The 12,784-nt window shown below is 59.7% G+C and overlaps 2 protein-coding genes across 6 annotated transcripts in view; one reads left to right on the plus strand and one right to left on the minus strand.

Moving 5' to 3' along the window:
• The window catches only part of DDB1 (damage specific DNA binding protein 1), a 23,983-nt gene extending 22,331 nt beyond the window's left edge, over positions 1–1,652 (minus strand). The window contains exons 1-3 of the mRNA XM_073346924.2: positions 1,457–1,652; positions 749–897; positions 462–578 (exon numbers count right to left, since the gene is read on the minus strand). Coding sequence (XP_073203025.1) covers positions 462–578; positions 749–897; positions 1,457–1,517 — 327 coding nt within the window. The 5' untranslated portion in view covers positions 1,518–1,652. The remainder of the gene's footprint in view (positions 1–461; positions 579–748; positions 898–1,456) is intronic.
• TKFC (triokinase and FMN cyclase) lies at positions 1,544–12,577 on the plus strand. 5 transcript variants are annotated; one of them, XM_078853133.1, is made up of 18 exons: positions 1,544–1,799; positions 2,557–2,648; positions 3,489–3,678; positions 3,996–4,106; positions 4,194–4,375; positions 5,377–5,455; positions 5,849–5,938; positions 6,347–6,381; positions 6,458–6,542; positions 6,618–6,707; positions 7,175–7,291; positions 7,820–7,939; positions 8,654–8,791; positions 9,519–9,625; positions 9,895–9,998; positions 10,204–10,237; positions 10,575–10,664; positions 11,260–12,222. In XM_078853133.1, exons 2-18 carry the CDS (start codon positions 2,643–2,645, stop codon positions 11,419–11,421), a joined length of 1,740 nt encoding a protein of 579 aa, XP_078709259.1. In that variant the 5' UTR covers positions 1,544–1,799; positions 2,557–2,642; the 3' UTR covers positions 11,422–12,222. The 5 variants fall into 5 exon arrangements, with proteins under 5 accessions (XP_078709259.1, XP_078709260.1, XP_078709258.1 ...); XM_078853134.1 differs by having other exon boundaries at positions 1,544–1,787; positions 2,366–2,648; XM_078853132.1 differs by having other exon boundaries at positions 1,544–1,787.
• The last annotated feature ends 207 nt before the right edge of the window (positions 12,578–12,784 follow it).

The raw sequence follows: 12,784 nt of genomic DNA on the forward strand, positions 1-12,784 counted from the left end.
TTCCGCATCAGTAAAATGAGAATAATGATAAAGCACTTTGAAATCTATAGATAAAAAACACTGAGACCTAGGTATTATCTGTAGAGCTCTTAGCACATTACAGATGGCAAAACTGTGGCACAGAAAAGCATCTTGGCTAAGGACACGCTCAGCGACTTACTGGCAGACCAAATTTACTGATATCCAGTCTTGTGCTCAATCCATTGCATCACAGCTGCCAATTATACCTCAATATTTGAAAACAGATGAAAGGTGCTTTGGCTTGACAACTGGTGAGGAGGGTTTTGTCTGAATACTAGTGTAAGAGACCAGGCACAGTCAGTTGCAGGATCAGGAGCTTAGGTTGCGAGCTCCACAAGGCAGAGACTTGTAATTATAGTTTGTCTATTCCAACACCAAAATAAAACCAGCATTCACAAAGGGAACTCACCAGCCTTTACTGCATTGCCCACCCAATTTACCTGCACGTTGCCATGCGCTCGGGTGATGATATCAATGCTCTCACCACTTTGCTTGTACTCAAGGATACAGGCATTATATTTGGCTGTCAGGATGAACAGCAGGTCCTTGCTCTCCCCCTAGAAAGAGGGAACATCAACATTCTTTCAGGAAAACTCCGTACAAAGGAAACCCACCCAAACTCCTGGCACTGAATCAGAACAAATTTCACCCCTTATTCCACAATCTCATCCCTTCGGCACCCCAGCCAGCACCATACCCCACCCCCACCACCAGGCAGCACACTCACCTTTGGGTGGAAGAGCTCCATGACCGCAATCTTGCCATACATGCCCACCTCCTTGACGGGCCGCAGCCCCTCTGCCGTGACCACATAGATCTCGAGGCGGGTGTTCTTCGCTATCAGCAGGTTCAGGTCCTCCGAGGACGTGAAGTGCCCTGCGAGACAAAGCATCACAAGGCTGCAAACCAAGGGAGCAATCCAGCAGCTCTGCCTCCACAGGGGGGCTCACACTACACCTCAAGCACCCAGCTTAGCACCTCAGCACCCTGCTCACCCCCTGCACCCCACTTGTCCCCACCCACCCGCTTGCTCCCCTAGCACCCTGATTGCACTCCACCTCCTGGCACCCCCAGAACCCTGTTCACTCGCCCCCCACACACCGACTGCCCCCCATCCACCCACTGCCTGCCCACTCCCCAGCCCCTGCCACTCTGCTCACCACCCACCGGCCCCCCACAGCCCACGCGCCCTCACCCCCCGCGCGGCGCCCCAGCCCCTTGGGCAACAGCCGCACTAAGCCCCGCTGCCCACGAACAGAGACCAAGGCCCAGCTGTCACCCCTCGGGCTGCAGGGACTGACACCGCCCCCCACCGGGCCCTTCCCAGCCCCCGCCCCACAGCCCTGCCCCCGCAGACACTCCTCGCCTCAGCCCCCGCCAACTCATAGGGCCCCCCCGCCAGGCCCCGCCCCTCACCCCCCCGCACGGCCGGTACCGGTGACGCAGCCGTTCACGGCCGTTGGCTTCTGCGCCGTCACCACGTAGTTGTAGGACATGGCGGGGGAGGGGCGGCCGAAGAGACACAGAGAACGAGACCCGCGCAGCTCTCACTGCCGCCTCCCGCACCAGCGAGATACCGCTGCCAGAGCGCCGCCGCCGCCGCCGCCGCGCGGGGCATCACGGGACGGCTGCCGGGAGGACCCGCGCGTGCGCGCACGGTAAAGGGGAGGTGCGCGCGCGCAGAGCGGGGGCCGGATGAAGACGAAGAGGACACTCTGCCCCTCCCGGCGGACCCGCTAGGAGCAGAAGAGTCGGCGGGCGGGCGGGTGAGGAGGAAGGTGGGGGCTGTGCTGCAGACACGCCCCCCGTTTGTGGATGGCACCATGCCCCCGCTACTCCCCAGTGGGTGGCCCCGTGCTCCTGTCCTCGCCCCCGGCGTCCCCTGTGGGGGGCACCGTGCCCCTCGCGCTGCCCCACATCTGCCCGACACCCGCTGTGGGTGGCTCCCTGCCTCATCCCTCCCGCCATGCCCATGCTGGCAGCATCCTGGCTGCTATCTCCGCTGCATTGCCCCGTGATGCCCCTGATGGAAGGGGTCGTGCCCGCTCTGTCAGCCCCGTGGCCGCCTGCCTCAGTTTCCCCACCACCGTGCCCTCTCGCGTTCCCCTCCTGCTGCCTCTCCCTGTGTCCCTGCCCTATAGGGACCTGACCCTGCCGGCCCAGGGAGCAGGGTTGCGGTGTCACCCAACTGTGTTTTACACCAAGTGCCAGGCTTGGCCTTTGGGTTGGGAGCATGGCAGGCAATAGGGACGCCCGTCTCACTGGAGCACTGAGCAGGGTCAGGTGGGTGTATCCTGGGATCACCCTTCCCTGCCCCTCTGCAACATCCTCTTCCTGTTGCCAGGCAGAGTTTGGACTTAGGTTGAAGTCCGTGGCCCCGGAGCCAGGATTCAGGCTGTTTTGAGTACCACAGGGCTGCTTTGCTGTTCTGTCCAGCATCCCACTCCCTTCCTGTCCGTCTGGAGCAAAACAGAAGTCCCCCCGACTCATCCCCAGAGCTACTTCTCCTATCTGACCCCCGATCTCTTGCCCCAGGTGAGGGCAGCTTTGCTAGGCGGAATCGGGCCTCTTCTCCTTGCTGGGATTTGCTCTGCCTATGCGGGTGCCTCAATCCTGCCCCCATGCAGGTGAGTCTCAGCCTCAAAGGAGGTTTTAATAGGCAGGGGGACTATAGCTGGGGCCCCATTCACACTGCAATGGGGGTGTAAATCCTCTGCCCTGCATGGGCTGACTTGGATCTCTGCCCCTCCAGCAGCATGAGGAGTACTGGTACCCTGCTATGATCGGCATCCCAGAGTAGTTGTGCTGGCTGCATTTGACTGGTCTCTGGTCCCAGGTCCTGTTCCTGAGGCCTCTGGGTCACTGGGAGATTTTCTTGAGTAAATGCCTCACAAGGACCTCTGACTTTGGTCCCTAACTGGCAGCAGCATAGCCATGCCCCAGATGCATGGCACAGTGGGGCTCTATGAGCAGAGGCTGGCCAGGTGGGGGCCAGTCCCCATGCAGAGCAGGGCTGGCATCTATTGGGGAGGCCCAGGGTTGTGCAAGGGAGGGGAGTGTCAGCATAGAGCAATAAGATATGAGGGTGTGGAGTTAGGGATGGTGCGGTAATAGGGACCTATGAGGAGCCATGCCTCTGCTTCCCTTGTAACAAGGAACTCCCAGTGTCCTGCAGGGGAAAGGCACCGTATCCCATTTCTCAGCCCCCTGAGCCAGCCAGTCCCGCTGCCCTGGGTTGAATGGGAGCCAGGGCAGGGGAAAGGTCCATTTCTTTCTCCCCCACCAGCCAGCCAGTCCTCCCAACAGAGCAGTGTTGTTTGAGCCCCTGCAATTGTGTATTCAAAGCATATCTGTTTCCAGTAACTCATCTACCCCTAACTACCCAGGTAACACCCTCCCAGGCCAGCCCCCTGCCAGCAGCAGTGCAGTCAGGAGCTGCATGACTTCCTTCTCTCACTGCCTCCCAGGTCTCCAAGAAGCTGGTGAACTCTGTGCCAGGCTGTGCGGACGATGCGCTGGCTGGGCTGGTGGCCTGTAACCCGGCCATCCAGCTCCTGCAAGGGCACCAGGTGGCACTGCGATCTGACCTGGAGAACATTCGGGGACGGGTGGCGCTGCTATCTGGAGGAGGGTCGGGACATGAGCCCGCACATGCAGGTATGTGGTGCCAGGAACAGGGAGTTGGGCCAGGCTGGAGGTGTGGTTGGGGAGCGCGGGAGCCTGAGGGTGGGTTACCAGCCCAGTGCCCAGGAGACAATCTCATTGTCCAGCATGGTGAGTCACTAATGCAGCGTGGAGGTACAGCTGCAGGCCTTTGAATGTGGGTGGCAGGGCCCTGCTATACGGGAGCATGCCGGGGTTGGCGGTAGTGGAGGATCCTATTGCTGAAGACATGACAGGAAGCAGTGCATGCTGGAAGTGAGGCTCTCCCACTGTGGCCCCTAACAGGACACACTCTCTCTTCCCCTGCACAGGGTACATCGGGAAGGGGATGCTCACCGGAGTGGTGGCTGGCGCCGTCTTCACCTCTCCTGCAGTGGGCAGCATACTGGCAGCAATCCGGGCAGTGACGCAGGCTGGCTCAGGTACAGAAGTGCAGTGTCAGGTGGGAGGTCCCTCCTAAGAGTGGCAGAGAGCAACTGGGGCACCTCGCTTCCTTCTGTCTCCCTCAGCCGGGACGCTGCTGATCGTGAAGAACTACACTGGGGACCGGCTGAACTTCGGGCTGGCACTGGAGCGGGCGCGGGCGGAGGGGGCCGATGTGCAGATGGTGGTGGTAGGTGACGACAGCGCTTTCACCACGCAGAAGAAAGCGGGGAGAAGAGGGCTGTGTGGCACGGTGCTCATACACAAGGTGAGTGGGATGGGGCAGCCCCCCAGTGGCCATTCACTGTGCAGGGCCTACTGCAGATCAAAACCACCAACCCTCAATTACTTTCCCAGCAGCCTTGGATCCAGCTCTGCCTGCTGGAGTCAAATCTCCTGGATAGCCTGAAGGGGTCTGATCAGCTGTTCCTGTCCAGGGGATTTAGCTGTCCACATCCAGGGCCCTGGTTGCAGTGCCAGGGACTCTGGTGGGGTTGTAACTGACCCCATCTTTGCTTTCCCAGGACAGTCAGCCTGGTCACTTTCACTTGTGCATCTAGTCGGGGTCCGGCAGAGGCTTTGGGGCCAGCAGGAAGCTGTGATGTTTGGGTTACAGGCTCCGCCCACCCAACCAGGAGTCTTTGAATCCAGGCACAGAGCTGTCTGCATTGAGTTTGTTGCTTTAAGTTGTGGGGGAATGGTTCTCTGTGATGATTAGCTCTAGGCAGTCACTACTGCAGTGACTTATTTGTATCTCCTAGCAAGTAGAGGCCAGAAAGATCAGGGCTCCATTGTACCTGGTGCTGCCCAGACACAAGGAGAGTCAGTCCATGCCCTGAAGGACACGTGATGGAAATGCACAAGACGGGCCAAAGAAATGTCTTTTTTTTTTTTGCGGAAGGGACCTGGAGCAGGCAGTCTGTGGCAGAGGCAGATATTGAACCCAGGTTTCCTGAGTCCCAGCCCAGTGCTGTAGCCACAAGACACTGTCTGTTTGCATCCACTTTGTCTCATCCATGTATTGGGAGCTCTCAGAGGGCGGACCATCTCTTTGCTGTGTGTGTGTGTGTGTGTGTGTGTGGTGCCCAGCATAGTTGGCCTGGTCCAACGTTGGGGCCCGTGGGTGCTACAGTAGCACGCATGCTAATCAGATGCCTTGCTCCGTGTTGGGTTTTACCCCTGACTGCAGCCCTGCATCATGGGCTCAGGGCTGGCTACAGGGAGGAGCAGCATCCTGAGTTGGCTCTGACACAGCCTTTCTCCTGGCAGGTGGCTGGAGCACTGGCAGAGGCAGGGGCGAGCCTGGAGAAGGTTGTTCACAGGGTGAAGGCTGCTGCAGGAGCCATGGGTGAGTGCTTCGGGACTCCTGGCATGGGCTGGGGTGGGCACCACCTCCCACCATAGTGCCCAGGAGCTGCTGATGGGTGAGGGAGGGGGTCTGGAAGGGACGTGTGGCCCCACAGCAATAGGGAGCTCCCCCCGGGGATGTCTCAGCCAGGAGATCTCAAGTCCCAACCTAGATGGTGCCCCCATGCCTAGATGTTCTTCTAGACCTGGTACCTGCCCCTGCTCAGCCCCAGCCCTGCCAGGTAACCTCTGCCTTCCTCCCTCTAGAGGGCTCGGCACTGATTACAGCCTGGAGTCGTTCTCCCTGAAAACATGGAAAGATCCTTCTGGCCCAGCATCCCTGTGCCTGTCACCAGCGAAGGTGAAGTTACTCTTTCATTCCCTCCCCATGCAGGTACCTTGGGTGTGAGCCTGTCCCCCTGCAGTGTCCCTGGCTCAGGGCCTACCTTTCAGCTGGCTCAGGACGAGCTGGAGCTGGGCCTGGGTAAGGAATTGCCTCCACATCTGTGTGTCTGTTGCCTTGTGCCTGTCCTGCGTTTGGCTGCATCCCTCTGCCCTTGTCTCCCTTCTGTCTGTGGCTGTCTCTCTGGGGGTGGGGACTGGGTGTTTGGGTCCAAAGGCGGTCCAGGTACCCATCACCTACTGGGCCCAGGTGCCCATGGGCCTGAGATGTTCATTGTCAATGGTGCCTAAGAATCCACTGTTTAGGGTCCCGGGTACGGGCCGGGCGGCCGTGCTGCCCGAAGGGGGTTAGGGGCCAGGGCCAGGCAGCTCCCACTGGTCACTGTTGTGGGTGCCCATGGCCCAGGCCCCATCTCTGGTTTGGAATCAGGTGCTGGCAATAGGGGTAGGAAGCAGTCGGAGGCCTTGGTGACCCCTCCTGTCTCCGCAGGGATTCATGGTGAGGCGGGCGTGCGCAGGATGAAGGTAGGTTGGCTCCCCCCTCGCCAGTCCTCAAGTCTTTGGCTGCCCCACTCCCATCCATCTCCTCCTCTCCCTGCAGATGGTGCCGGCGGACGAAATCGTCAAGACGATGCTCGATCACATGAGCAGCTCTTCCAACGCCTCGCGCGTGGCCTTGGAGCCCGGTGAGTGACCCCTTCCCCTGACCTGCCTCCGCCTGTGCAGGGCAGGGATCATACTCACTCTCCTCTGCCTTCCAGGGGCCTCTGTGGTGCTGGTGGTGAACAACCTGGGCGGCTTGTCCTTCCTGGAGCTGGGTGTGGTGGCCGGTGCGGCTGTACACTGCCTTGGTGAGTACCTGGCCTGGCCTGGCCTGGCCCTGAGCTAGTGGGGTGGGACAGGCACAGGACAGTGCAGGAGGAGGGGCTCAGATGGGAGGGGATGCAGGGGGGTCTCTCTCCTCCTCCCCATGGGTAGAGGCTGTGCCTGGATTGTGTGTATAATGCTCCCCAGGTGTGTGCCTAGGGCCCCTCGGCACTGCACCCTGGACCTCTCTGCCCTGGATTTCTGGCCTTGGATCATCCCACGAGGTCCTTTAGCTTCCATTACCCACCCCCTGATCTCCCTGCCTGGTCCTGTTCTTTGCCATCCCACTGGGAGAGAGCGGGGGGAAGAAGAGAAGGGACTGCTTTCTTCTCCTTCCCTCCCTCCCCTGCTCCAACCCCTCCTCCAACACCTCTGCGATCCCCTTGCTGGGTCCCCACTGAGCTCTGGTTCCTGTTCTGCTCGACACAGTCTCCCTTCCCTCTCACCCCAGAGGACCGAGGTGTTTGCGTTGCCCGAGCCCTGGTCGGCACCTTCATGACAGCACTGGAAATGGCTGGTGTGTCCCTCACCCTCCTGCTGGCAGATGATGACCTCTTGGGACTAATCGGTGAGGCCCTGGGGCATCGATTTCCCCCTGGCATTGGGCTAGGGGTTATACAGGGAATGGGGGCAGGGGAGGTACCCCCCAGTGCCGAATGACTTTGCTGTGGGGAAGGTGAGGCTTTCCCTCCTGGTGTCAGGGCTGGGGATGAAACGGGGATTGATGGCCCTGGGTGAGGTGCCAAGGGGCCATCTTTCCCCCACGAGAGGGATGGGAGGGAAGCGATGCTCTTGGGGTGCCAGAGGCTGGCAGCAGTGGGACCCCTTCTGGCACACATGGGCAGAGTAGCTGATGCCCAGCTCCTCGGGCCCTTGGCCTCAGTGCCTACGGTGGTGGCATCTCCTGGGGCTGGGCCATGAGCCTGGACTGGGCCCAGCAGTGGGTGGGCTGTGATTGGCCACAGGCAGAGAGGACCCTGTGTTTCCTGGCCTGCCCTGCTCTAATCCTTCAGCCCTCCTAACCAGACGGCTGGGAGCCAGACCCTACAAGGGGCTAGGGTTCTGGGCCTGACCCTGCCGTCTGTCTTCCCCCTAGATGCTGAGACCACAGCTGTGGCCTGGCCCAACCTGGCTCGAGTACCTGTGACAGGCCGGAGCAGAGTGCTGGCTGCACCTGAGGAGGGACCTAAGGTGGAGGAGCCCATCCCAGCTGGAGGTACCGGGTGGGGCTTCTGCTCCTGGTCATCGCTGGACAGGGCTCTAGGGACACTGGCTGAGGCCCTGCTATTGCCCTGCCTGCTGAGGGCAGAGGGAGTGGGCACAGTCCTGAGACGGGTAGGGGGACAGAGAGACTGAGCAGCCCTGTTATGCCTGCTGCAGGGAGGGAGCGTGGGGCTGAGGAAGGGCTGGCCATCAGGACTCCTGAGTTATCTCTTCAGATGAGGGGGGGTCGGGGGGGGGGTTGAGTCCAGTGGGTAGAGTGTGGGGCTGGAGGCAGGATTCCTGGGTTCTATCTCAGCACTGGGAAGGGAGTATGGTCTAGTAGTTAGAGCATGGGAGTTGGTGTTCCCATCTAAGCTGCTGACCATCTGTGATCATAGGCAATTTACTTCTCCCCTGTGCCTCAGTTTCGCCATCTGTAGGACAGGGTGCTGTTGGTTCCTTTCTGCCTGGCTGGGGGGAAATGGGGGTCTGTGCTCCTGGACTCGCTGACATTTGTAGTGTGCTGTAGGATGCCAGGGCAGAGGGCACTGGGCTGAGATGGGGGCAAGGCTGAGTGGGACACACAGGCATGGGCATGCGCGTGTCACAGGATCTAATGCCCGGGCAGTGAGTGTGCGAGGGCACAGCCATGAGTGTTGCAGGATCAGCCCCACATGCCGAGCCAGGCACCTCCTCCCACATCTAACCAGCCCCCTCTCTCCCTCAGCCCCAGCCTCCCAGCGGGTGCAGCTGGTTCTGGAGCGGGTGTGCAGTACTCTGCTGGGCCTGCAGGAGGAGCTCAATGAGCTGGACCGCGCGGCGGGGGATGGCGATTGCGGCAGCACCCATGCCCGGGCTGCCAGGGGTCAGTGCTGGGAGCCAGTGTCTATCCCACAATCCATAGCAGCTCCCCCAGGCTGGGGCTCACAACAGGCACAGGGATCCCAGCTCGCTGGCTTCTGGGGGTGGCCTCCTTCCCTCTGTGGGAGGGCAGAGGAGCTGGCGAGCTTACGGAGGGTTGGGGAGCATCTCAGTCCAAAGTGGACAGTTCTGATCCAGCCCTGGCCAGGAAGGACCAAACCAGCCCCCTCTGGTAGAGGAGTCTCCATCCGCTTCCTGGCTACCCCTCAGTGCCCATAGCCACGTGAACTGGGCAACTTGGGGCTCAGGCACCCTCTTTGGGGGAGGGGTGGTCACCCTGGCGCTGCCTGTGGTGCACCCATTGAGAGCACTCTGCCTGCTCACTTCCAGGAACCAGCTTCATTATCCCCTGGGCATGGGGCTCCCTTCCCCTCCATCTGGCACATCCCCCCTGGAGGGCATGGGGCTCCCCTCCCCCACATCACTCCTCCAGGGTACAGGGACCCAGGCTGGCTCCCCAAAGGCCCCCATAGAGCAGGGGTCCCAGGTTGGCTCCCCATAGGACTTTGGATCTCAGGATCCCTCCTGTGCCCCAGGAGCATCCTGTGAGCTCTGCCCGGTGCCCCTCTGCTCCCGAAGCCCTTGCTATTCCTGGGGTGGGACCGGTTGGAGGGAGCCAGCTCTCAAGCCCAGCCCCTTCGCCTCTCACCCGAGGTGCCATGTGTCTCCAGCCATACAGGAGTGGTTGAACTCGACGCCCCTGCCTGCCCGACCGTCCCAGCTCCTCTCCACCCTGGCCAGGCTGCTGCTGGAGAAGATGGGGGGGTCCTCAGGGGCGGTGAGTGCCACAGATGGGGACTTGGGTAGGTTTGTCCCTGCTGAGCTGATCCCTGCCCCCCCTTTTGGCAGGGGGTGCATTATGGCCCTTGTGGGAAGATATGAGGCCTGCGGGAAGGTTGGGGGTGGTATATGGATTCTGTGTCCGATCGCCCCGTGGGAGGGATGGTATTTCATCACCTCGGGGGAGTAGGAGCCCTGCCATCTCTGTGCCCATTGCCCTGCGTCAGGGCGGCACTGCTACTGAGCAGCCTGGCGTTTCCCTTGTAGCTGTACGGGCTGTTCCTGACGGCGGCTGCGCAGCCCCTGCAGAGCCACAGTGACCCCGCGGCCTGGGCTGCTGCCATGGAGGCCGGCATCGAAGCCATGCAGCGGTGAGTAGAGCCCACAAGGCGGGTGGAGGGTCATGTGGGTCCAGGGGGAAATTGCAGCAGTGCCTGGCCCTGCCAGGAGAGGGGGGACCCTGAGTGGGAAGGGCAATGGGGCATTCCCACCCCTACCAGCAGCCTGTGACCCCTCCGCGGTGGGTCCATGGCACTTCTCTGTGCTCGCTACTGATCCCTTTGCTTTCTGTGCCAGGTATGGGGGAGCCGCACCCGGGGACAGGACCATGGTGAGTGACAAGCAGCTGCCCTGCCTCCTGGGCACATGATGTGATGGGGACTAAGCAAAGCTCTGCCCGTGCCCGTTACACTGCCACTGGGGACCCTCTTGGTGCTATGCCTGCTCCCATCTACAGGCAACACTGAAGGCAAGGGAGGCCATTCAGTGCGGACACAGGGGTATTCCCCATCTAGCACTGCCCCCTGCTGGCTCAGGCTGGCACTGCCCCCCAGTGAGCCCCAGAGGGATCCAGGGGCAACCTCTGCTCAGTAACCCTGACCCCAGCCACTTGCCCCGTCTCCCAGGAGCCCTGCCCTCACTACTCCTTCCACTTGTGTCTTGGGCAGCTGGATTCGCTCTGTGCTGCTGCTGAGGAGCTGCGTGCCCTGCAGGCCCCTGGCGCCGACCTGCTGCCAGTTTTGGCCAAGGCAGTTCAGGTATTAGAGCTCACTTCCCACCAGGCCCCACCCTTCAGTGGGACAGGGAGGAGCTAGTGAAGGGGTGGAGCCTGCAGCTGAATGGGCCCCTGAGCGGATTCCAAAGCCGCATGAAAGGAGTTGAATGTGGGGCTGTCACCCTGTTGGTCTCATGAGCAGAGTCGGGGCAGGCAAGCCCTTGGGCACCTTGAGAAAGCTACAGGAAGGGGGGTGAATGGCTCTTAGCAAGAACTGAGCCAAAGCCTAGCGTGAGACATGGGGGTGCTGTGCCAGTGGACTGCTGTCTTTGATGGAAATGTAAAACACAGGCCCTGGCTATGTCCAGACAGGAAAATTCCTATGGTGCAATTTGCAAAAGCAGGGGGTGATGGGTATCAGCAGAGCTCTGGAGATGCTGAGATAGCAGGGGAGCTGTGGATCAGCATTGAGGAGCATTGGCACAGCTCAGGGGGGCAGGATGGAGGGGCATCGGGAGAGTTGTAGAGGGAAGCCCCTCTCCCCCAACTACTGGCTGCATGCCCGACCCAGTTGTGTTCCCATGTCCCTTGGAGACACTCCCGCCCATAACCTGCTCCCTTGCGTGGTCTCTTGGCAGAGCGCAGAGGCTGCGGCTGAATCTACCAAGAACATGGAAGCGGGCGCTGGCAGGGCCAGTTACATCAGCTCGGCCTGCCTGGAGCTACCAGACCCAGGGGCCGTGGCAGCAGCAGCCGTTCTGCGCGCTGTGCTGGAAGGGTTACAGAGCCAGAGCGGGTGACTCTGCCACCTCCCCCTGCTCCTGAGCACCTCCCCCACTTTACCCTCCTCCCCCTGCAAGTCCCTGGGGCCCTTCTGCGCTGACTTGCACACCCTTTGTAGGCAAGACAAGCAGAAGTGATGTTAATGGGAGTCCTGCCAAGAGCTGGCTCAATGCTCCTGGATCTGCCCAGAGCAGGATCTCATCGGTGGGAATGGGGGCCAGCAGGGAGACTGTGGTCATCCCTGTGCCCACTGCTCACTGGCCCCCCCAGTTCATCCCTGTTACTGGGTGCTGTGAGTGCGGTGGCTGTAATAAAGAGTCCTGCCCCAGAGATGATGGCCTGTTCCCTTCTGTATGTTAAGGAAAAGTTAGCACATGTGACTCCATTTTGGTTTGGGGCCCACCATTGTCTAAAAGGAAGCACATCGTGTAGCAGGAGAAGTGTTCCTTAGATACTGCATTCCTGTGAAAACCCTCCTCCTTGTCTCCAGCCTGCCTTGACTCCCGATATCTGTTCTTTGTCTGTCCCTAACTCCCTATCTCCTGGCCTTTGATGTAAGGCCTCCCATCCTGATAATAAAAGTTACTGATGCATGGCTTTAGTACCATGCTGTGTAATTAACATACTAGTTTAGCACGAGGAATGCACCAAGCAGGGATAGGTGGTAGATAAGAAAAGGGTTTGTTTATTGGCTAAGGTTTCCGATGCACAAGGGCAGTATGCTTTGCTAAGAGGTATATAACCTTTGTATAATCTGTATTCTGGCTAGCAAGGGGGCACCACGCTCGAGCGTAATAAACTTGGTGGTTTTTTGGGAACTCTGCAGTTGTGGACTTTGATCATGTGCCTCAGCCTAGATTCAAACTGTGCGTGACCTATCGGGTATAATTCGCAGCAGTTGTGGGCGTGACCTATCGGGTATAATTCATAACATGTAGCAGCAGCGCTTGCCCACCCGCCTCGTTCTCACAGCACAGAACAGACTGGAAAAAGGCTCATGTAGTGCCCATCTTTAAAACAGGGAAGAAGGAGGATCCTGGGAACTACAGGCCAGTCAGCCTCACCTCAGTCCTTGGAAAAATCATGGAGCAGGTCCTCAAGGAATCCATTCTGAAGCACTTAGAGGAGAGGAAAGTGATCAGGAACAGTCAGCATGGATTCACCAAGGGCAAGTCATGCCTGACTAATCTAATTGCCTTCTATGATAACTGGCTCTGTGGATGAAGGGAAAGCGGTGAACATGTTGTTCCTTGACTTTAGCAAAGCTTTTGACACGGTCTCCCACAGTATTCTTGCCAGTACGTTAAAGAAGTATGGGCTGGATGAATGGATGATAAGGTGGATAGAAAGTTGGCTAGATTGTCGGGCTCAACGGGTAGT

The sequence above is a fragment of the Lepidochelys kempii genome, chromosome 6 (genome assembly GCF_965140285.1).
Source record: "Lepidochelys kempii isolate rLepKem1 chromosome 6, rLepKem1.hap1, whole genome shotgun sequence".
Classification (NCBI taxonomy): domain Eukaryota; kingdom Metazoa; phylum Chordata; order Testudines; family Cheloniidae; genus Lepidochelys; species Lepidochelys kempii.

What these genes read in the sequence shown, in the direction of transcription:
- TKFC (XM_073346919.2), top strand. An exon ending in TGCGGCTGTACACTGCCTTG is followed by an intron (nt 6,708 to 7,174) that starts GTGAGTACCTGG and finishes CTCTCACCCCAG; the next exon opens with AGGACCGAGGTGTTTGCGTT. An exon ending in TTTTGGCCAAGGCAGTTCAG is followed by an intron (nt 10,665 to 11,259) that starts GTATTAGAGCTC and finishes GTCTCTTGGCAG; the next exon opens with AGCGCAGAGGCTGCGGCTGA.